At 37.5% G+C, this 23,765-nt stretch overlaps 1 protein-coding gene across 1 annotated transcript in view; it reads right to left on the bottom strand.

The window, feature by feature from the left end:
* Positions 1-23,765, bottom strand: part of CNTNAP4 (contactin associated protein family member 4) — a 241,907-nt gene that overhangs the window by 187,649 nt on the left and 30,493 nt on the right. The window contains exon 2 of the mRNA XM_072818909.1: positions 19,491-19,601. Coding sequence (XP_072675010.1) covers positions 19,491-19,601 — 111 coding nt within the window. The remainder of the gene's footprint in view (positions 1-19,490; positions 19,602-23,765) is intronic.

The following is a 23,765-nucleotide window of genomic DNA, read 5'->3' as shown; positions in this document are numbered from 1 at the left end:
TCCAATTAAAAATGAGGAGAAATGAATAGACATTTTTCCAAAAAAGACACTGATATGAAACAGACACATTAAAAGATGTTCAACATACTCATCATCAGGAAATACAAATCAAAATTACAATGAGATATCACCTCACAACTGTTAAAATAGCTAAAATTAAAAACACAAGAAAACAACAAGTGTTGTAAGGATGTGGAGAAAAAGGAACCCTCGTGCTCTGTTGGTGAGAATGGAAACTGGTGCAGCCACTGTGGAAACAGTATGGAGGTTCCTCAAAAAGTTGAAAATAGAACTACCCTACAATCCAGTGATTTACATTACTGGGTATTTACCCCAAAAATATAAAACACTAACTCAAAAGGATATAAGCACCCCTATGTTTACAGTAGCATTATTTACAATAGCCAGTTTATAGAGATACAATGGAATATTATTCAGCCATAAAAAAGAATGAAATCTTGCCATTTGCAACATCATGGGTACAGCTAGAGAGTGTAATGCTAAGTAAACAAGTCAGTCAGAAAAAGACAAATACCATATGATTTCACTCATGTGTAGAATTTAACAAACAAAACAAACAAACAAAAAGGTAGAGAGACAAACCAAGAAACATACTCTTAACTAAAGAGAACAAACTGATGGTTACCAAAAGAGGAGGGGGCAAGGCAGGTGATGAGGATTAAGGGAAGCACTTGTGATGAGCACTGGGTGATGGATGAAACTGCTGAATCACTATATCATACACCTGAAACTAATAGAACACTGTACGTTAACTATACTGGAATTAATAAAATAATGGTACTGATCTTTCCTGATATATATAACTGAGTAGAAGAATATCGTGTCATGTTATTCATTCTCTGTACAATTTTTAAGTCCATCATTTCTTACAAAATTATATGCAAGCCTGGATACAAGCTTCTAGCATTTTATGTTCCTTTACATAAAAATAGGAGGGACAGTGTGAAGGTATGGACATCATATGGAACTCCCAGATGACCCACAAGTAGAGTTTTAATAAGAAATTCATCATTTGCATAATTCTTGAGAAATTATGCTTTCAAAAAAGGAACAAAAGCTTTTTGGTTTTGCTATGCTGACATCCTGTATCTTTAGAATAGGAGATTTGCCGAGGTCAATAAATGAGCTGAGATAAAACCATCAGGAAACGTCTCTAGATCAGAAGTCATGACCAAATCACTTAGAACAATCACTTTCTTTAGCTCATTTCCTCTCCCCAGCCCCTTTGGCCAGCCTTTTTCTGTACCCTTCATAGAGCTCCCTTTTGTTTAAAAGCTAATACAATTCTCCTCTCCTCTTTAATTTTCATTCCCCGTGGACTGCATTTCTTGTGCCTATGGCTGCAATGATTAGCGTTTTGTTTTTGGATCATGACGCCTGAATCTTTATTTTGAGCTCTGACTTTCCTTTGAAATCTGTATCCCAAATCCTGAATGCTTCCTATATATCTATTCATGGATGCCCTATAGATATCTCAAGCTCAACATTCCAAAACTGGATGCCTTACCTCCTGTCTGAACCAGATGGCCACATCATTCCAATCTTTGCTCAGACTGAAATTTTAAAATCACTTCTAATTATTCCCTTTCAATAATAGAAACAGAAATTTCTATATGTGTAAAAATTGCCAATCTGGTCATTGTTACCTCCAAAGTGATCTTCACTGTAGCCTTTGCTTTTCATGATCTCTACCTTGGTTTGAGCCCTTATTATTCCAATCAGTCAGTTAAAAACTTACTTTCTGTATTAATTTTTAGTTGATAGGGATATAACCTTGAACTGAGTAAATGAAAGAATGAGAAGACATGAAAGCACTTGAGAGATCTTAGTGAGATGGCATTGGCAGAGCTCAGTGATCTGTGGGTATTCCTTTAGATACTGGATATAGGAAGGGCAAGGAGAAGCTTATAAAGTCAAGGATGATGGCTTGGAAAACTTTCTAGATGGTAATGCTGACAGTAAAGTCATCAGTGGATGGGGAAATGTGGAAGATGTAAAATGGAAGGAACAGGAATCCCAAGGAAGCCTGAGAGATAAAGGATACTGTGGAGTGATTCACTTTAGAAAGAGGGGCAGCTCTTCCAGGGTGGTGATAATGAAGGAAGCAAGGCCAGTGGGATTTGGCTACATTTATAGGCTTTGGAGAGGAGGACAGGAAATTGTGTTCCTGCCTGATGTCCTACCCTTCTGGAGATCTTCAATATGTGCCTCTTAAAGAACCAATCTATTTTTGTCATTGTTCCCAGAGTTGCTTTAGTAAAAGCAAGTTGAAAATTCTTTCTGCTAACAAAAGGAATCCTTTTAGGTGAGGCATTTAACGTAACTTCGATTTGGCATTGGAGGCACTGGAGCCTCAGAAAACAGTGCATTTTTTCTATGAAGCTTATTCTCATTCTTCACAATTTCACTTGAATGACATGTATTCCTGTGCCTCTCATTCAGCTAGGACTTTCTTTCCTTTACCTCTGAGGAGCAGCTCCACCAGGACCTCTCCCACAGTCTGGCTTGTTACTTATAAGAACTTGATAACAGAAAGAATAGAGTTTATTTACATTTGTTAAATTAATAACTAAGAACCAATCTTTATTAGAATATCACTGTTGTATTTAAGTCCAACATTGTAAAAACTTTTGTGAGCTGGTCAGACATAAAAGTGAGGCTTGCCATAGTAACAGCTGAACTGTTACTATTCGAATAGAGAAACAGAACTAAATTAGATGCTGAGATGACTTCAGAAGGCCAAAGGTCTGAAGAATTTTGCTTTCTACTAACAAAGTAAAATGATGGACTTTTTTAATGAGCAAAGTTGACATTTCAAAGTATCTTAAACTCTCTTTTGCCATTTATTTTATAAGAAATAGTTCTGATTATTTTTCATCCATCTTTTTTTTAGTATCTGAAATGTGTCTTGAATTCCAATGAATAAATGAAATATTTGATCAATATTGATTTAATAAAATGTCTTAATTAAGTATCTTAACATTTGAATTATTGTGGTTTATGTGTAGATTATAAAGCAGTTAGATTTCATGTTTCTGAAAAATCTAAACACTATTAAAGTTTCCTGATACCTTTTAAAAATAGGAAAAAGGTAGAAATAAAATGTCAAAAAATTGAATCCAAGAGGAGCTATGAAATTTAGGATATTTCTAACTCTTAACAAAAACTATGAAGAGGCGCCTAAGTGGCTCAGTCAGTTGAGCATCCAACTACTGATTTCAGCTCAAGTCATGATCTCAGGGTCACAAGATCAAGCCTTGAGTCGGGATCCCCACTCAGCACAGAATCTGCTTGAGATCCTCTTTCCTCTCCCTCTGCCCCTCTCCCCAGTCACATGCTCTTTCTCTGTCTAAAATCAATCAATCTTTTTTAAAAAAAATATGAAAGAACAAGGAAACAGAAAAATACAAAATGCCATTTTCCTTAAAATCTCTAAATGCCATCCCTCTTAGCAAAGAACATAGAATTTATCCCCCTAATCACATAGACTACTTATGGTTTTCAGTACTAGACCACACACAAACTTTCCTGAGAAAGTTAGTATATACAAAGAATTATCAATATTTCTCTAATCACCCCACCACTAACACTCACAATTAGTGAACCAAATGTGATCACTATATCCGTTAGTGCATAAATGGTCAAAAGAAATTCCAAGAATGACTCTGGATCACTAGTTATAAATAGAAGTTGCCTTTGTGTTCCACAATGTGCTTCCCTGTCCTGACTCATTTGATTCTTACAATAAACCCATGAGACGGAAACTACTATTTTTCCTAATTTGGACATGAAGAGATGGAGACAAAGGGAGGTAGTCACTTGTGAAAGGTCACAGACCCAATATCAGGCAAAGCCCTGAACACTGTTGACTTGGGAAAGTTTTCTTCATCACAGATGCTATGGCTTCCACCTCCAGGAAGTTTGTCTTTTTAGAAACAGTTAAGTTGACACATGGACAAGTGACGTATACTACATAAGAAACTGAAACAGGACATATACTAAAGAAGTTTAGGATCTAGAGAGTGTTGCTGGCCGAGTGATTAGGGAAACAGAAACATTCCATTTAGGTTCTAGGGTAGGATTTTGAAAGGTCGAAATGAAGGGTTGGAGCCTTCCAAGCAGAGGATTGATATGAGGGCAGACAGATGTAAGGCACATTTTTCAGAATGGCAGTAATTGGACTGAGGGGAGAGAGAGGGCAGGGAGAGGGCAGTGGTCATTAAGGCAGGAAAAGAAAGTGGAGCCAGATTGCAGAAAATCTTTCATTCAAAACTAAGAAAACAACTGTCAAACTTTCAGCATCTAAGGACCACTTAGCGTGTGTTTTATGTTGGGTACATGTGTGGATCACCAACTTTAGATAAATTAGTATCAAAAAAGACAATCTACAAATTTAAATGTATAGAATAAACAATATTTAAGATCACTAACAATATGCAGACTTATTCACACTGTTCTATAAGAAGGTATTATTTGTAATCTTTTACCAAACTATACCCAACTTATGATGGATAGTTTAATCTGTTTGAGCCACTTACATAGCCAGTTGCTTTAAGTTCTCACTCTTGATATTTATTCAGTAAAACATTTTAACTCATATTCTTAGATCACTGAGAAAGACAAGATTTTGTAGCTCTGTCAGATTTCTGGATATTTTGATGAAAGATAGACACTGAATGGAGAGCTGTTCTCCTTTTAGCATAAAATCAAATAGTATGTCAACCAACATTTCCAACCCCAAAAGCTGGAAGTTTGAATGTTTCAACGGGATATATACATTCTTAATACACTGACATGTTGTATGTGGTTCTAGAAACAAGTTTTTAAAACTATGCTAAAGAACTCCTATGTGCAGGGGCGCCTAGGTGGCTCAGTTGGTTAAGCGCCTGACTCTTGGTTTCAGCTCAGGTCATGATTCTCAGGGTCATGGGATCAAGCCCCAGATCAGGCTCCCCACTGGGTATGGAGCCTGCTTAAGATTCTCTCTCTATGGTGAAAATTAACAAGACAGGTGAAAATTAACAAATGCTGGAGAGGATGTGGAGAAAGGGGGACCCTCTTGGTTGGGAATGTGAACTGCTAACTGTTGGTGGGAATGTGAACTGGTGCAGCCACTCTGGAAAACTGTGTGAGGAGGTTCCTCAAAGAGTTAAAAATAGAGCTACCCTACGACCCAGCAATTGCACTACTGGAGATTTACCCCAAAGATACAGATGCAGTAAAAAACTGAGACACCTACACCCCAATGTTTCTAGCAGCAATGTCCACAATAGCCACACTGTGGAAGGAGCCTCGGTGTCCATCGAAAGATGAATGGATAAACAAGATGTGGTCTATGCATTCAATGGACTATTACTCAGCCATTAGAAATGATGAATAGCCCCCATTTGCTTCAACATGGATGGACCTGGAGGGTATTATGCTGAGTGAAGTAAGTCAATTGGAGAAGGACAAACATTATATGGTCTCATCCATTTAGGGAATATAAAAAATAGTGAAAAGGATTAAAGGAGAAAGGAGAGAAAATGAGTGGGAAACATTAGTGAGGGTGACAGAGCATGAGAGACTCCCAACTCTGAGAAACAAACAAGGGGAGGTGGGCAGGGGGATGGGGCGACTGGGTGATGGGAACTGAAGGGGGCCCTTGACGGGATGAGCACTGGGTGTTATATGTTGGCATATCGAACTCCAATAAAAAAATATACAAAAAAAAAAAAAAGATTTTCTCTCCCTCTTTCTCTGCCCCTCCCACTCTTGCTATCTCTTTCTCTCAAATCAATAAATATCAATAAATATGTTTTTTAAAAAAGAACTTATACATGCATTGTGAATATACATATATAGATACAGATATATTTTTTTTAAGCAACAAACAATCACGTACCGGGAACACATCAAACACTTAGTTAGGGTCTTTTGCATTGCAGTCTAATTTGTGAAAGAAATTCTACTATTTTTTCCCCAAGATCATTATATTTTGACTCTTAAGAGATAAGTTCAGGTAAGTGGTATGCCGTAGTGTTTAATCTGTTGTTCTCTGGGAGGGTACAGGGGAGAAACCCCTGCTTCATAGCATTTGTCAATTCCTGTGGTGTAAATGCTCCCCCAGTGGCAGATTTCAAGCTCCCAACTTGGTAACGCTAGGTTGGGAAGAGCTGCTGACTGTGGGCTCCCACAAGCCAGCAGGTTATTGACCACAGCTCAGATAAGCTACTTGAGCAATACAGCTAGAATCATATTGCAGTTATGAATTTCTCAGTTACAGCCTCAGGTATGAAAAATGCATTTTTTCCCTAACTCAATCTAATTTTCTCTCTTGAGTTTCTATTCTGTCTAATGTAGAAAATCAATCTAATCATTTCTGAGGAACTCAGTCCAGTTCACGGATTACTCAGTCAATTCAGAATTTTATTTCTGTCACCTTCAGCTTCAAAATACTTGCAGGTGTCTGTGTCCCTTCCTGCCAGCTCTGGGAGCAGGAGACAGGAAGACTAGTTTCTCGTCTTCTACACGTACAAAGTTTCCTCTCTGCTCCGTCATGACCTGCTAAGAGTTGGTTGGGACGTGCTTTATCACAGCATTTGGATATTCCTCCTCCCATTGCAGGTGCGACCCTTTGCCCACACCAACCCCTCCACTCCCTACCTCCTGCATTCGTTCTTGGTGCCCACAGGAGCCCTTGGTTCTGCTCTTATGCCATCTGGAGCTGCTGTGGGGTCTCTATCACACTACCCTGTCTACAATGCAGCAACAGGGCAATCTGGTGACTTGTCCTGGGGTGGGCAGGCTCCCCTCCATCACCCACTCTACACACAGCTTTCACATACAGGCACCTGAATGGGAATGAAGGGCTCTGTGATGTTTCCCACTGTGGACTTAATCTGATGCAGGACTTTAGGGGAGAGTGAGTCTTCACACTTGCTTGCTCATGTCCAACCCTCTTCCTACTTTTCCAAACCTTCCTTCTCTCTTCCTCTCAGTGGGATACAGGGAAAAGGGATTCCTTTAGGCTGTTCATTTCTCCTTCATATCTTTTATATCGTAGACCTCAAAGGTATCCACTTAGCTTTGTTCCCAAGCTGTACAGTGACCCCCTTTCCTTAAGCCTTGGGTGACAATGCGCCTCTCTGAGCTGGGAAAGGAGAGATAAAGGAAGGGCAGGTGGGGAGGTCATATCCATTTCTGCTCCCCAAACCATCCCCCATGCAGAATTACCTCTGAAGGAATTATTATTGCCATTAAGAATGTTTTTATGTCTTCCTTCATTACAGTAATTTATGTGCTCACCTTTCCCAACATTAACCAGTGTGCTTTAATGCAGAAAAGCAGAAACTATTGCCCACTTGCTTGCACAATACAGTGAAAAGGCCTCCCTACTCACCACTTCCCTGCAAACAGTCTGGTAAGACTGTAACAATGGAGACCTCTTCCTGTCTGCCAACCACCTGCCCTGAATGAAGCCCCTCCCGTCTATCCAGCGCACACTCCAGCCTGCAACATGCACACCAGATGAACCTGAACAGGAGAGAAAGTGTTTTCTTCCACAGTATGGGTCACCAAGGCTAACCAGACTGAAAGACTGATGAGGGTTTTTGCTCTTCTAAAGGGAGAAGCAAAAAAAAAATAAAATAAAATAATAAAAAAAAATAAAGGGAGAAGCAGGATTAAAACTCAGAAATCAAAGTAGTTCTTACATCGAAGAAAGCAGGAGGCTGCTAGCATTTCCTCATAATAGTTACTCTTCCACCTTCAGAGCCACTAAAAAAAATATAGGTTTTGATAGTGTCTTTTGATAGAGGAATTTTGCAGACAGCTTATTCTACTTTGCTCCCCAACATATCAATAATGAGTTTTTGCTATAAGGAGTGCACCTTGGATGCATATGTAGTCCTGTTCTTTTCCATTTCAGAAAAAAAGTCATAACATTCACATTAGAAACACTAGTTTATTTCCTGGTTATAATTTGTAACTCTCTATTGATATTCTCTATTTGTTGAGACATTATTCTCCTTATTTCTTTTGGCTCTTTGAGCACTTAAGAGAGTTGATTTAAAGTCTTTTGCCTACTAGGTCCAACTTCCTTGTTCTGTCTATCCAGTGCTTTCCTTATTTAGATGCTTGTATGAAATCACCACATTCAAATATTCACATATGCCAGCTTGTGTGTTATACTTTATACTAAAATCATGGCCACTCCTTATATATTCTTGCTTTTTTAATTCCACTTATAATTTTATGGATCAATGTGCCCTTTATGTGTCTGTGTTGATCACAGAATTAATATCATGTGGTATTATTAGGTTTATTTAAATAATTAGATTTGCAGAACAAATATAAAAGCACACCAATTAAGTAAAGATGGGCTAGTTAAGAGAAATTATACTCTGTTAGTAAATGGTAGACAATTCATAGGTTATCTTACTGTTTAACTTGAAGAAGTTTATGAATATTTTTTATTCTTCCTTCCTTAAAACTACCAAATTATCTGCTCAACTGCTGCAGAATATTAGCTGGACTTTAGAAAGCACATTCAGAAACATCCATACATGTGATGAAGGTGAGGTTGAAAAATCTTTAACAGACAAAAAAACAAGGTCACAACTGCACTCAAAATTTATTTTTATTGAGGAAAGCCTCAAAATTGCATGAGCAGTTATGGGTCTATTAAAATAACCTTGGTTAGAAATCCAAAAATTGCAGTAGGGTAGTAGTAATGGAAACTAAAAAAAAAAAAAAAAAAAAAAGCGTTATAAGAGAGATTGCAAACCATGTACCTACACATAGAATTTATCATTTTCAGGAAGAGGGATCAAGAGAGAGATACAAGGCGATTCTAAGAATGTTAAGCCATGGTGATTAAGATAACCACCAGGAACCAGAAAAGAAAAATAATTACAAGCAGAAGCTGGTTGGGAGGTAATATATGTAACTTAAGATATGTTGAGCTTTTTTTGTAAAGACAAGACATCTCGTCGGCAACTGGAAAATTGCACCAGGCAGTTGAAAATACAAGAAAGGAGATTGTTAAACATGTTTCTCCTCCAGCACAAATGTGAGATTGTCTGTACTAGGCCTCCTCCTGAGCCCTGGCGGTGGACCAGCTCGTTGTAGGAGGGCATGCACAATGCCAAGGTCAAGGAAGAGGCTTTGGAAAAACCCACATAAACATTCTCATTTTGGCACAGAGTCCCTGATCCTGTTTCTCATTTTTATATGGTCAGATATTTTTATATAGTCTATTAAATCAGTTACATTTTATGTGGCCAATTATATAGCCCATCTTACATGTGTCCTTTTTATTTTCTATTGTTAATATCCACTACATGGCCACCTTTTTTTAAAGGTAAAAAAGATGTAAGAAAAATAACAATCCTCAAATCATTTAAATAGGATTTGGGCCTAACTTTCTACTTAAATTATTAGACCTTTAAGGACCTGACCTGACAATTCCCACTGAGGGAGAAAATCTTTGATATAAAGTCCTATTTGAGAAGAAACAGAGAAATCCTTACAAAGTCATGTAGTTTTTCCACATCCTTTCTCATGGAATTACATCTGCAGGGCAGCCTTCAAAAGGCTTATAGTTAAAAATCAAACGAGATAATTTATGAGAATAGGTTTTAAATTACATATCATTAGACAGACAGACGATGATAATGACAGACTGATACAGACTATATGACGTGGTGTCCACAAGGCGGCAGAAGCTGAGGTCTCCTGCTCATACCCCCATGCCCGCCTCGCCCTGCGCCCTAGCAACAATAATCTAGTGGCCATCCAAGGACAAAAGAACCTTTGTGGGAGCTCAGGGACCCAGTCCCAGGCCAAAGCAATTCTGCTCTCGGGTCTCACTGGAGTCCCACCCCGGGTCCTACAAGAGACACGCCTGACCGTACCCCTGAAGGCAGGCCCTCCAATTTCCATCAGGAAGAAGATCCTGCAACAGCTCTGGAAAGGGGCTCTGGCCCCTCCCAGCTGCTCCAGGAGCTGTTCTGCCCGTGTGGGGACTGGGCCAGCCCCTCACTGCCAGATCAGGAAGCAGTGGTTCAGGGGCCTGCTCCCCAGAGGTCAGCCCTCAAATCTCATGGTCTGACTGTGGATCTTGAAGGGGTCCTGCTCCCCCTTCTAAGCCCTCTCAGCTGCAGTATGGGAGCAGTCTCATACTCACAACTCCACAGGTAGGGCCTGCCTACTTTGACCCTACTGAACCCTCAGACGGACCCGTGACCCTAGCCCCTCCAGTCCTGGAGTCATCCTGCCCACCCAGAGGTCTGGCAGGAGACAAGTTCTTCCATGTCCTTGAAAGCAGGCCTGCAGACCTTGGTCCAAGCTGTGGACCCTGACGCAGCCATTTGAATCGGTTCCAGGCCCTCTCAGACACAGTCTGGGACCAATCCTGCCTGCCCAGGGACCTGTCCCTTGATGCTCTTTCAAATGCAGACAACAATGCAAGGTTATACAGACCACAAAAAGCCAGGCAGACATGATACCACCAAAGGACAGTAATAACTTCCAGCAACTGACCCTAAAGAAATGAAGATCTACAAATTACCTAACAAAGAGTTCAAAATAATTATCAGAAAGAAACTCAGTGAGATACAAGACAACACAGACTACTAAACAAAATCAGAAAAACAATGTAGGAATAAATGAGAAGTTTAACACTTCTGAGCAGCCTTATTGAGTTGCATCTCAGAATTTTCCACCCGGAGGACAAAGCAGGAGGATTTTATCCATCCTTTTTATTTTTTTATTTTTTTATTTTTTGTCCTCTATTGGTCAGGGTTAGCCTTCAAGGCAGGTACTACTCTCCATACTCCACCATCACAATTATGATGCCCCATGGATTCACTGGGAGCATCCAGAGAACCACGGGCAGGAAGCTTCAGTCAGTGGTACAATCCCACAGGTCATTACACCTGCTGGAAGCTGAACCTGCTCCTTACCTCACTGGCTAGAGAAAGGTGTCGCTGAAAGGATGTAAGTGTCACCCAAGAAGTGTCCAACAGATTACAGCACACTTTAATGACCACAGTTTCTAATACGAGTGTATACCAAAAAAAAAAAAAAAAAAAAGATGGTTTTCTACTCACACTTCTGCACTATCCTCTCCTAGGGAAGATGCTCAGGATGGTATCAGACTGGAAGGCTCCAGGCCCCTGCTTTCACTGTTTCTTTGGTTTTGCAATCCACCATGCTTGCAGAGCACAAGTGCCTTCCAGCTAAGAGGGTGCATTCTCATTCTGAAGTTCAGTCCCAGGCCCTCCACACATATATGCTAACATTTGTTTGGAGTATTTTGCATTTATATTCATTAGAGAGAGTGGCTTTTAATTTGCCTTTCTTGTTTGTCCTTGACAGGGTTTGGTATCAAGGTTATGCTGGCCTCACAGAATGAGTTGGGAAGTATTTTGACTTTTTTTTCTGTCCTCTGGAAGAGAATGTGGAAGATTAGAGTTTTATCTTCCTTAAAAGTTTCTGGGAGAATTCACGTATGAAGGCATTTTAGCCTGGAGTTTTCTCTGTTGGAGCGTGTGAATTATGGATTCACTATCTTTAACAGACAGAGGGATATTTAAATTTTACACTTTATTTCCTGGGTACAATTTTTTTTAAGATGTGTTTTTTAAATAATTTTTTAAATTCATTTAAATTTTCACCATTATTAGCAGAAAGTTTGTTGAAATATCCTCTTATTTTTGTCTTATTGATTGTATTGCATGTTTTCTATTTCACTAATTAATGTCCTTTTTTCCTTTCCTTTTCCTTTGTTTAATCTGTCACTTCTTAAGAATTTCTTGGGAAAGTGAAGAAGTAGGCAATGGATGGATCATTAATATTTAGCCCACCTTCTTTTGTAATATGTGCAAGGAAGCCTACCAGTTTGGACAAAGCCACATCAAAATTTTGACCTATGGTATTTGGTTATCATTGAATTAAAATATCCCCTAATTTCCATTGAGATTTCTTTTTGGAAAGTATATTAATTAAATTCCACACCCTTCTAGGTTTTTAAGTTTTTCCTAATTATTGATTTCTGCTTTATTCAACTATATCCAAGGGACTTATTCTGTAGGATTTAAATCTCCTTTGAGATTTGTTTAAACAATTTTTATGGCCCAGAATAAGCTTAAGTAAATATCCTAAGGTACACTGGATAAGAGTATGTATTCTTTAGTTGTTGGAGGCAGGGTTTCATACAACCTGCCCATTATATAAATATAAATTACATAGTTGACATATTTTGTCAAATTTGTTAACTTTGCTGTTAAAATCCTCTGTATTTTCACTGCTTTTTGCCTATTTCTTCAATAAGATACAGAGAGAGCACAGTTAAAAACCCCTTCACTCTGTTTTGAGTTTCAATTTGTATTGTCTGTTTCTCCTATTGTTTCTGTCCATTTTTCTTTATATATTTTGAAGCTCTGTTACTTGGAGCATAAAATGTCAGGCTCACTATATGTGATTTCCTTTCTCTCCAGGATCTTTGCCCCTGAAGGCCTATCTTGGGTTTTTATCCGATATCCTCAAGCAGTTAACACTTTCTGATGGTTTACTAGTTTATAGAAATGTAGCTATTACAGACTAAATGTGTCTCTCCAAAATTCATAGTTGAAGCCCTAACCCTCAATGTGATGATATTTGGTGCCTTTAAAAGTATTCAGGTTTAGAATAGGTCTTGAGAGTGGGACCCTCATGGTGGTATTAGTGCCCTTTTAAGAAGAAAAAGACGGAGAGATTGCACTCTCCAGATAAACACATTAAGGAAAGGTCACGTGAGCACACAGTAAGAAGGTGGCCGTCTACTAGCTAAGGCAGGCTCTTACCAGGAACTGAATCTGCCACCATCTTGATCTCACTTCCTAGTACCAGAATTGCAGGAAATAAATGTCTAGCACTGAAAACCTCCAGTCTATGGTATTTTGTTGCAGCAGCCCAAGCTGCCTAAGGCATTAACTAACTTTTCTAAATTGATCATACACTCAGCCACCTGGCCAGACTCAGTTCCTTTACCATGAGGTAGGACAACATCTTAGGTACAATGTGATCATCCCAAGTTTTCTTGGGAGACCAGTCTGTGTATGGGACTTGACTTGTGTTTGGTTTCCTCCCTTTCCTCACCCTGTTTTCTCCCTCAGTTCCTTTTACTATTTTCTCCTGGGAGCTATTCCCTAATAAACTACTGGCACCTCATCATTGCCCAGGGTGTGCTTCTGGGAGATTCCACCTAACACACCACATGATTTCTTAACTCACAGTTTTCTCTGTACCTACATGTTAAATTTTCCTACTCAGCACTGTGAAAAATATTATATATACATAAAGAAAGGTACATTATGTATTAATGATCATTTTAAATTTTATGAATGCATTTTAATTGACCAAATTTGAGCCACTATATCACAATTTCAGTAGGATCATATATGCAAGTTGAATTCTTAGATTTTATGGCAGCTTAAGACATTTCCTAAGCCAGGAGCATTCTATGTCTTCTCATTTGAGGGGACAGAGAAGAACAATCTGCCTTAACATATCCTACTTACTCTCTTATTGAAGGGCCTTCAATTTCACTTTCTCACATGCTTTGAAAAGATCTCCATTATCACAATGAGTCAGAAAGAAAAGATATCACCTATAGAATCATATGAATAAAAAGAGTGTATTGTCATAGAGTTTAGAGATCCTCAAATTCAACCCCTTTCTTTTATAGGAAAAGAGAACAAGAGATCATTTTATTTCCCCAAGGCAGCTCACAATTTAGTACTACAATCTAGTTTTTGTGTTGCCAAAACCAGATTTTTTTATCACTAAAAATTGCTTAGGAATGGCTACTTGGTATATTCACTTGGATTACATTATCAGATTGATCTGGAGCTGAAGGAAGTGTGCTACAGGGCAGACAAAGATAAGAAAAGGAAGATAGAAGACCATGATGCTAGCAGGAGAGATGAGAAAAGAATGGGACATATCCTTAGGGGCCCAGAAGGGAGGGCAACATGCAAAGTAAACAGAGAGTCAAACAGCCAGGTGGACAATCACCTCTGTTGTTAAGTCTAGTGAACGGTCAATAGAAGAGTATAAACAATTCCATATTAATCACAGAAATGACAGCAAACTCTCCTCTGCCTTAATGAACATAGGATATAGATATGGTGAGAAATAAGATGTAAATCTTGACTCATTTTTGTTCTATCTTCTCAAGGCCAGCATACAAAATATAATCTATAAGCACAGATGACATACCACAGATCATAAAATTGATCTAGAACTTCATTTTCCAAACCTTGATCAAAATGTTAATCTCTTTGGAAGTTCTTTTTTAACTTCATAATCCAATTCCCAATTGCTAAAAAAGTAAAATATTTTAAGTAAAACCATCAGATCATCCTAGTTCACAGACTTTGACTAAGGATATAGGAGAATGTTTTATCTTTACTTCAAGCTAATAATGAACATAAAAAATATAACTATAATTAATCATGAAGAAATCAGCTCTTACTACCAGTGTTGTATAGAAGCCTGAATTCCTGGAGATTCTTTTGTAATGTATACATTTGGTCCTGTGAGGTTTACTAAAATATGGTTAATTAGCAGGACACACTTTGAAACTGTTTACCTTTCTCTTGGGACCGTGCTTTTCTCATGGTCATACCGGAGCCAAGATCATTTTTAATAAAGCCAATACCATTTCAGTACTATCCCTATTCTTCAAATAGAAAATCAGGAAATTAAAGGGATATCTGTATGGTGCGGTTGGTTAAGCATCCAACTTTTGGTTTCGGCTCAGGTCCATCTCAACGTGGTAGGATCAAGCCCCATGTGGAGCCCTCAACAGGCTTCAAGCTTAGCCAGGAGTCTGCTTAAGATTCTCTCTCTTTCCCTCTGCCCCCCCCGCCCCCCCCCATGCACACACATGTACTGTCTCTCAAATAAATAAATAAATCTTTAAAAGAAAGAAAATGATGAAATTAAAGCACAGTGTTTAAATATTTTTTCCATCCTTAAAAAGAGTAAGAGGTAGCAGTGATTTAAATCCAAGAATGATGAATTGGTCTAATATGGAACTGTCTGCTTTCACCTAAAATTTTATGGTCCACTGAAAAGAGAGAGAGTATGAGAGAGAGTAGGTTAGCTAAGGTTCAAGTGTGTTGGGGATGCTTGTGTTCTGGGACTACAGGAGTAACTCTCAGGAATCTGACTATTCAGGGATTTAGCTGGGTTTAAGCACTCTCATCTCACGGTTAAGAACTGTACATCTCCTAATCCTGGAGATAAATTAGGGCAGGAGACAGAAAAACCAGGCAGAGCTGGTAAGAAGTCATGTACTCACAGCCTGAATCAGCAGGAAGGGGTATGCCCCTTGCAATTTAGATAATTATTCAGGTGCCAAGGGCATGTCAGTTTCCAGGTGTAATGGGGAGGCAGGTGATACAGAAGCAAATAAACTGCTGGCATCTTTTGTTCTCTCACACAGACAAGAAAAGGCCATCCCCAATGCACCAAATTCGTATTCTCAGTCAGGAAGCTTGCCCACCCCATCTCTGGTCCTGGGGACCCCTCAGGTACACTCCTGACCCATACCCATTGTGCCAAAGAGGCTCCTCTTTCTAAAGAAGGGGAGTTTTTCCAGTGCTGTGCAACATTCATCTCTTACTCTTTCCCTCATAAAGAAAGTATTGGTTATTAAGTGCATTAATGTTATCATTTTTTAAATGTGATAATTATAAGAGATTTTATGCAATATGTTTAACAGCAGGAAACATTCACCTCATCTGTCCTCTTAAGCACTGACATGCATCATGTATACCTTGGGGATTTATCTTTTGGGTTTTAATTTAGGCATCATAGTTGTATGGGAACAAGCACAATGATTCAGGGCAGTAAAAATCATCAAATAATTCTGTATAGAATATCATAATTATTCTCATTAGAAGTACACCCGAAAATGGGAGTTCTCTCAGTCAATTAACCAAATATGCTAATTTCTCTACAGATAGATGTTTGATTTTAATAGCAAATGCTACAGGCACGGGGAAAACATTGCTCTGTAAGCATTTAGAATAGAAGGATTTAGCTGCAGTTAAAAAAACAGTGGGAAAATAGAGACAAACATTCTACTTTCTAGCAAAATAGGATATATTTTGATCTTACAGAATAGATGAGAGAAAACTTACAGTTTTTTTCACTTACGGAAGCAATCTGCTATATAAATAGACACATGTACATATATATATATATATATATATATGTTTGCACTCATACGTTTAAGTATTTTATTTTGCTAAAATAAAAAATATTTGTGTATAATAACTCTATTTATTCCTTTATTATTTTACGTGTACACACAAGTATATCAGTTTGCAATAACCCATTTCCTAGGTTTCCCAAGTACATGAAAATAAAACCTTTCATTTGGATTACATTGCAGCATGAACAACAGTTCTACATATGTGGCTTCCTTATATTCTGTCCTAAGAACACACTGGACTATCAAATGACGCACTAGAGCCTGTTTGAACTTGGCATAGACAACAGTAACTTTAGTTGCCCATCATAATTCAAACTACACTGAAACTGCAACAATATGGTATTATATAAAGGCAGAGAAAGACTGAATTCTTCTATGTAGCTAGTATTTGCAGTGATGGGTTTTTGTTGATCTATGTTGTTTACCATTACATTTGCACTACACTTCTCCGAACTATGACATCTTTCAGGTTCAAATTGAGAGGCATCCAGTACAAAAGTATGGAAAACAAGTCATTTACTCAAAGGCACTTGTCCTAGCTTCCCAGTGGCTACTACCACTAACTAAGCAGCTTAAAACAACAGAACTTATTCTCTCACAGTTTTGGAGGCTGGAAGTCCAAAATCAAAGTATCAGCAGGTCCATGTGCCTCCCTCTGGAGACTTTAGGGAAGACTCCTTCCCTGCCTCCTCCTAGACTCTGGCAGTTGCTAGTAATACAGACATTTCTTGGTTTATAGCCAGATCATTCCAATTTCTGCTTCCATTTCTACATCTTGCATTTCCACATGGCCTTCTTCTCTTGGTCTCTTCTGTCTCTGTGTGTCTCCAAATCTTACTCTCTTTGGAAGGCCTGATCTGGAGCTTGCCCTAAGCCAGTATGACCTCATTCCATATGACCTTAACTTGATCACACTGCAGAGACCTATGTCCTAATAGAGTCACATCCATAGGTATCAGGGTTAGAACTTGGATATATCCTTCTGGAGGACACAACTCAACCGACAACAGCACTCAAGTGACAAAATTAAATTAATATGCCTTAAAAAAATGTTCATTTTTCTTCCTCCCTCCTGGTAGACTCATTATGTTCAAAAGTATCTTTTCCTGGTCTCCTTCTCCCACCACGGGGCCTCATTATTTTCACAGTTAAAGTCATGGTTGCATTTATCTCACGGATGGAGAACTGCAGCTGGATAAGCTTGATTCTTTGTTTCTTGTTTGTCTGTTCTTTGGCTCTAAGTTTTCTAGATTCCACAGGAAAGAGGTCGCTCTATCTGTGTTTCTGGGATACTGAGACCTTTATTTGTTGATTTGGTTTATTTATACATCACCTCCTGACTTGATTAAACACCTTTCTACAGCCTGATCTAAATATACTACAAGGAAAGTTGATAGTAGAAATAATATATAGCCTTTAATAAATCACTCAAAATCTGACACTCCTTTGTAAACACTCAATGTAATTATGAGGAAAGAAAAAAGAAAAGCTAAATAAAAAAGAAAAAATGTAATCAAGTAGGTTGACAACCAGCAAAAGATAATTAAAATGATCCTGTTTTGTTTCTCCATTTCATTAACATGCAAATGAGATTCATGAAGTTTGATACTGTGGTTCACCAAGAGCCATAGAAATGAATTAAGAATGAAAATGAGTCTCACTGATGGAGACTTCTGATGAGTCTATAAATTAATGTAAAATATGATTTGATCCAATTAATAACATATACATTTTGGGTGATTTATTGAATCTCAGCAAATGAAATAAAGAAAAATAGTTAAATTAAATGTTCTATCCTTCCATAGGCCAGATCCTAGGAAAGCTCTTGTTACTCAAATAGAGCAGTGGTAGATGTAAAACCCTGACTTACTTTGAAAGGGAGGATAAGATGGAAATCTCATTGTAAGATCAGTGTTGGGATGTCAAGTATTCCTGTAGGAGCTGGACTGGTCAGCAGAGGGGCTAGAAGAGCTCACTTGCCTCTGGTCAGCAAAGAATTCAGAATTGCAAATAGGGAAAAAGAGTCCAGTGTGACAAATAACCCTCACTACAAGGCAAATAAAAGTAACAGATGAGCACTAATCTACACAAATCCATTCAAGGCTCCTCAAATTCCTCATGCAATACAAGGACCTCTGTGCTTGCTCTGCCATTGATGCTTTCACGCTCAGAAACACATAAAAGTGACTGTCTCAAATAATAGGAGATAACATTTTAAAATACACTTAAATTTAAAATCATGCTAAAGTGATAGATATTTATCATGTGTACCAGATGGCAAAACACAGACACACACACACATATGATGTATTTGTTATGTCCAATGTTCATTGTGTTCAAGCATTATAACGGCACTGAGGATAACATCAAGGAGAAAAATGAGAAGAAGTGGCTGACATATGGCATGCGAGAAGGGGATAATAAATGAGCAAATCACGGTTTCAATAATATATGATGTCGGTGTCTATTTTCTCATGGTTGCTAAAAATGTTTTCTGTGTTAGGATTGCCAAGCCTCTTTCCATAGAATGTAAGTGCAGATGGCTTCTGCCTCAGCATATTATGGAAAGGGGCCACGGTGATGCTGTTTCTAAGCGCGCACAGTTTTGAAACTCTCTCTTACTTCAATAGCAAGTTGTCTTTTAATTATCTGCACTTTCCTTTAAACATATTCAAGCAATCAAACACAACCTACCTAAGAGATTGTCAACAATATGAACAGAGGATTCCTAAAGGAGCACGAAACTTATTAAGTTCCCTTTCCTCCACAGGAGAAAATCATGTCATCGACATTGAGAATTAAACAAACTGAGGGATTCTTATTTTTAAATAATTAACATGTTTGGAAATTACTTCTTGCAAGCTTCCTGTTTAACCTGAAGTAGAGGGTCAATTAAATTGTCCTGGCTACAGTATACAGAAGGACTATAGATTGTACTAGAAAGGTTTATTTTATAAAAGAAATATAAAGCTCACCATGCTGAAGGAATTTGGTGGTTTAGGTGTTGAAATGATGATACAGGATTTTAAAATGGGAAATGACCCTTTGCCATTCCAGAATCAGGCCTGCAGGTCATACAGTTCCCATGAGTTCCAGCCATTTGCTGACTGAAACACATACTTCCTTTTATAACATATCCCTTATAATGATTTTCTTACAAGAAAATGGAAAATTAATGAGATTCATCATGAACCAATCTGAAGGAAAAAAGCAGACTTACCATCTCTTCGATTTAGCCTTGCAAATCCAGCACCATGACTGCTAGAAAGTTCAGATGAACTGCTGAATGATGCCTGAGACAAGGTAGACACCAGAGGCTCATCACAATCATCTGCCAAAAGGGGAAATCCACATTCAGGTTAGTACAGTGCTAACAGCTTTCTTGGATTCAATAGATCAAACAAACAAAACAAAATACTAAGATCTCTACCAATATGCCCACTGCTTATACGCAATTTTCTATTAGAGGTCTAATAAGTTCAGTAAGAAAAGAAAAAGAACTTTAAAGACATGAGAATATGAAAATAGGGAAGAAAAATTTCACAGATATTATAAAATAATATAATATCTTGAGGTTGAAAAAAGGTTTACCTAAGCAAGAAACAAGAAATATTTTATCAGTATACCAAATTTATAAATAAATGCATATAAGGAAAGATGAACAAATTAAACTATATTAAAATTAAGAAATTATGGTTCCCAAAAGACACATAAAGAGAAACATTACCTGTGGGAAGTATGTGGAAAACAGCATATGATTAGTACTCCAAATTGAGAAAACCAAAATAAAATAAAGGAAAACAGGGGCGCCTGGGGGCCTAAGTTGGTTGAGCATCTAAGTCTTGGTTTCAGCTCAGGTCATGATCTCATGGATCGTGAGATGGAGCCCTAGGTCAGGCTCCATGCTCAGTGGGGACTCTGCTTGAAGATTCTTTCCTTCTGCCCCTCCCCCAACTGACGTGTGTGCGTGTGCGCGCACACACTCTCTCTCTCTCTCTAAAATAAATAAATCTTTAAAAAAAAATAAAGTAAAACAAAAACTACCTTTAAATCAGCTAGAAAACACACTTGGAAAAATGGCACATGGGAAGACCAGGGAGCTCACAGACTAAAATCTATATAAACTAATGCTCTAACTCGTCAGTTAAAAAAAAATATATAAATCAAGACTACAATTAGATACTATTTTACAAACAGTATATTCAGAAGACTTTAGACTTCTGACAACATCAGATCATCTGGAGAACGTGGTCCAAAAGAAGCACCAATAGGCTGGTAGTCGGAGTGTAAATTTGAGCACCTACTTTAAAAAGAAACAGTTTTTCATTAGCGTGTACATTTGAACTTTCCACACCCTGACATTCCTCCAATTCCATTTATATGTACGTCCTCCTGGGCAGAGTATCTCTAAGATGAACCACTGGTCTCAAGGAGTTTACCTTCTAACCCAAGGATGCGATATGAATACTAGTATTTTCTCTGTCTCATGAAAAGAGAAAAGTTGGGAAACACTGACCTAGAGAAACTCTTGCATTTGTGCACCAGGAGATGTGCAATTTCCAGCAATACTGCTCATAATAGGAAAGAATTGTTGACAACCCAAACATCCAATGACCAAAGAACAGATCAATAAATTGTAGTACTCTTTACAATGCAGTAATACACAGCAGTACAAAGGAAATACACCAAGGCATACCAAAGAGAATGGCTGGATCTTAGACACAAAATTTGTAGTGAAAAAAATAAAATTGTAGAAGACCATAGAATATATATTTGATAGTTTTGAGTATGTTAAAAATAAGCAAAGCTAGGCAATATGTTGCTTAAGAATATATGAGATTTTTAAAAAGCTATTTGAAAAAAGAAATGAAAAGCATAGAATTCAGGGGAGTCGTTACTTTGGGAGGAAGGCAATGTGTGTGTGTGTACAGTATGTATATATATGTCAACACACATAAGAATATATGCGAAAGTATACATCTGTCTATCATCTATCCTTTTATGTGTATCACACATAAAGTTAAAAATAAGACACAAAGAGAGAGGGAAAGTAAAAGAATAATCTCATGGTGACTTTGATATCCAGACATGCTTATTTTATTCAGCTAGTTCTTCATTCCATACAATCTTTACATTTTTGTCTTTTATTTATATACATAATATGAATATTATATATAATAAATTTATTTAACTTAATTTAAATAAGCAATTTTATTTAAATAAGCAATTTTATTTAAATTAAATTAATCTAGGAATTATCTAGATTCATCTGAAATTTTATGAAGCTTACTCTGCCCAGTTTTTTTTTTTTTAAGTCATTAGTAGTTTCATTGTCTAAAGTGTAAGAGCTAAGTAAAAATTTACCAACTTAACAACACTGGCAGGCCTTTCAGAAGAATTTGCCTGAGATAGCATTTTACTTTTTAAGACTGTCTCATTTTCATTTAAAGTCCACTTTTTCTTCCTACACAACTTAAATTCTTTAGCTAACTCTTAAGACAGACTTGATAACTGGCCCACAGTTTCTACATGTCTATTGATTGGCTTAAGTACTGTCACTGTCGATCTGGTGGTAAGTCAAGTATTAAGGAATACAGACATAAAGGGACACACAATCCACGGAGTGACAAAGGAAGTTCTGATTATGCCTAATCATGAGCAACTACCAAAATGCTTCAGTATACTGTGGAAAGGACAATGTGTGCGTCTGCACATGGGTCTCCACGTGCAAGTCAGTGAATTATCTCTCTGGGGAAGGGGTGCATATGTAGGTGTGTTTACCAGAAGTACAGTCATTTTTGAATCATTATCAGTATTCAGGTGTAAGTGTGACAAAAAAAGAGTGTTTAACTGCAATTCACAATCAATTATGCAGATTCAAATCGATGTTTCAGATGTAAAATGCCTCTCCAGTGCAATCACTCTTGAGGGCATATATTTACTGCTTATTTGTTTTTGCCATTATAAATTGAGAATCAATACTGTTCTATTTTTAGCTTAAAGTGGGATTAAAATAAGGAAGGGGTGTTCATTTCATTTATGGGGAAAAGGACATGAGATATGGGAAATGGGCCAGGGAGGCTTCTGGTGCTTGGTAAAGTTCCAGTTGTTGACCTGAAGGGGATTACATGTTATTATGTATTATCATGAGGATATACATTTCACCATGATCTACTGTGTGTTTATTTAGCAATAAAATATTCTAAAGTTATTCTTACATTAATAACAACATTCAGTGAATACTCTGTGCTAAGAACATACAATCATTTCACATAGTTATTAATCTTTACCACTCTCTCTCCTCTTTGAGATACCAATATTACTGTTATTTTACAGATGAGGTAACTGAGATACAGACTTTGGTTAATTTGCTTGTCTTACTGTAGTGGAACCATGATATTCAAAGAGTGAATTGGGGTCTAGAATCTGGTATGTAAGAACATCATAAATACAGTTACCATTTCTTTAGGTTTGGAGTACAGAAGATACCAGAATGACATAAATAAACTGTCTCTCAAGAAGTTGTATATTCTAATCCCAGATGTGCTAAGCAATTTATTACCCAAAAGCTATAAAATAGTAAATAAATTATAAAACTACTGGTCTTCAACAGTCTTGGACCAAGGGAGGGAGGTTTCAGGTAGTCTTATGAGTCTGGAGTAAAAGGAATATTTCCCTCTGGACCTTAATAAAATGGAATTCTGGGTTAAATAACAGCCTGCTATGAATTTAATTCCAGAAAAACAAGTTTTTTCTAATTGTACCAGTAAATGCAGTTAGATGCAGTTCTAGACTTGCAAAGCTGAGAACCACACTGGAGGTGATTTATCACCTCAGGGGACATTTAGTGACATCCAGAGACACTGGTCATCACAACTTGGGGAAATTCTAGAATCTGGTGGGTGAAGGCCAGGGATGCTCTTAAACATCCTGGTGCACAGGGAAGCCCTCCACAACAAAAAATTATCTAGTCCCAAATGTCAATAATGCACTATCTGAGAAGCTGAGAAACCCTATCCTAGACTCTGGTAAAAGCAACCCAGTGACCTATCTTCTCTGGACTAGTCTCTCATCTACAACTCTCAGCTTCCTCAAATTTTCATGATTAATAATTTATAGCTTCTCAGAGTGCAAATGATCATTGTTCAGAGTGCATAGATATTTAAGTATTTAAGTAAGGAGCTTTCAAATCTGAAATAATATAATATTTTGGTTCAAAACATAACTGTATTATTTTTAAATAAAATACTATCTCAGAGCATTACCATCCTGGTCCCTTCATCAGAGACATATATATGTACCTTTATTATTATACACATAATAGTACATATGTATTATAGTATACACATATCATACTTGCATATGTACAAATGTGTACTTATGTATGTATACATGTATTAATAATATATAAATATACATATATGTACATACACATATTATAATGTATACATGTACATATAAAATATGTATAAAAGCTGTATAAATGCTAATTTGG

Source organism: Canis lupus, chromosome 3, assembly GCF_048164855.1.
Source record: "Canis lupus baileyi chromosome 3, mCanLup2.hap1, whole genome shotgun sequence".
NCBI lineage: Eukaryota > Metazoa > Chordata > Mammalia > Carnivora > Canidae > Canis > Canis lupus.
The sequence above is the reverse complement of the archived record's forward strand: the minus strand, read 5'-3'. Positions and strand labels throughout refer to the sequence as shown.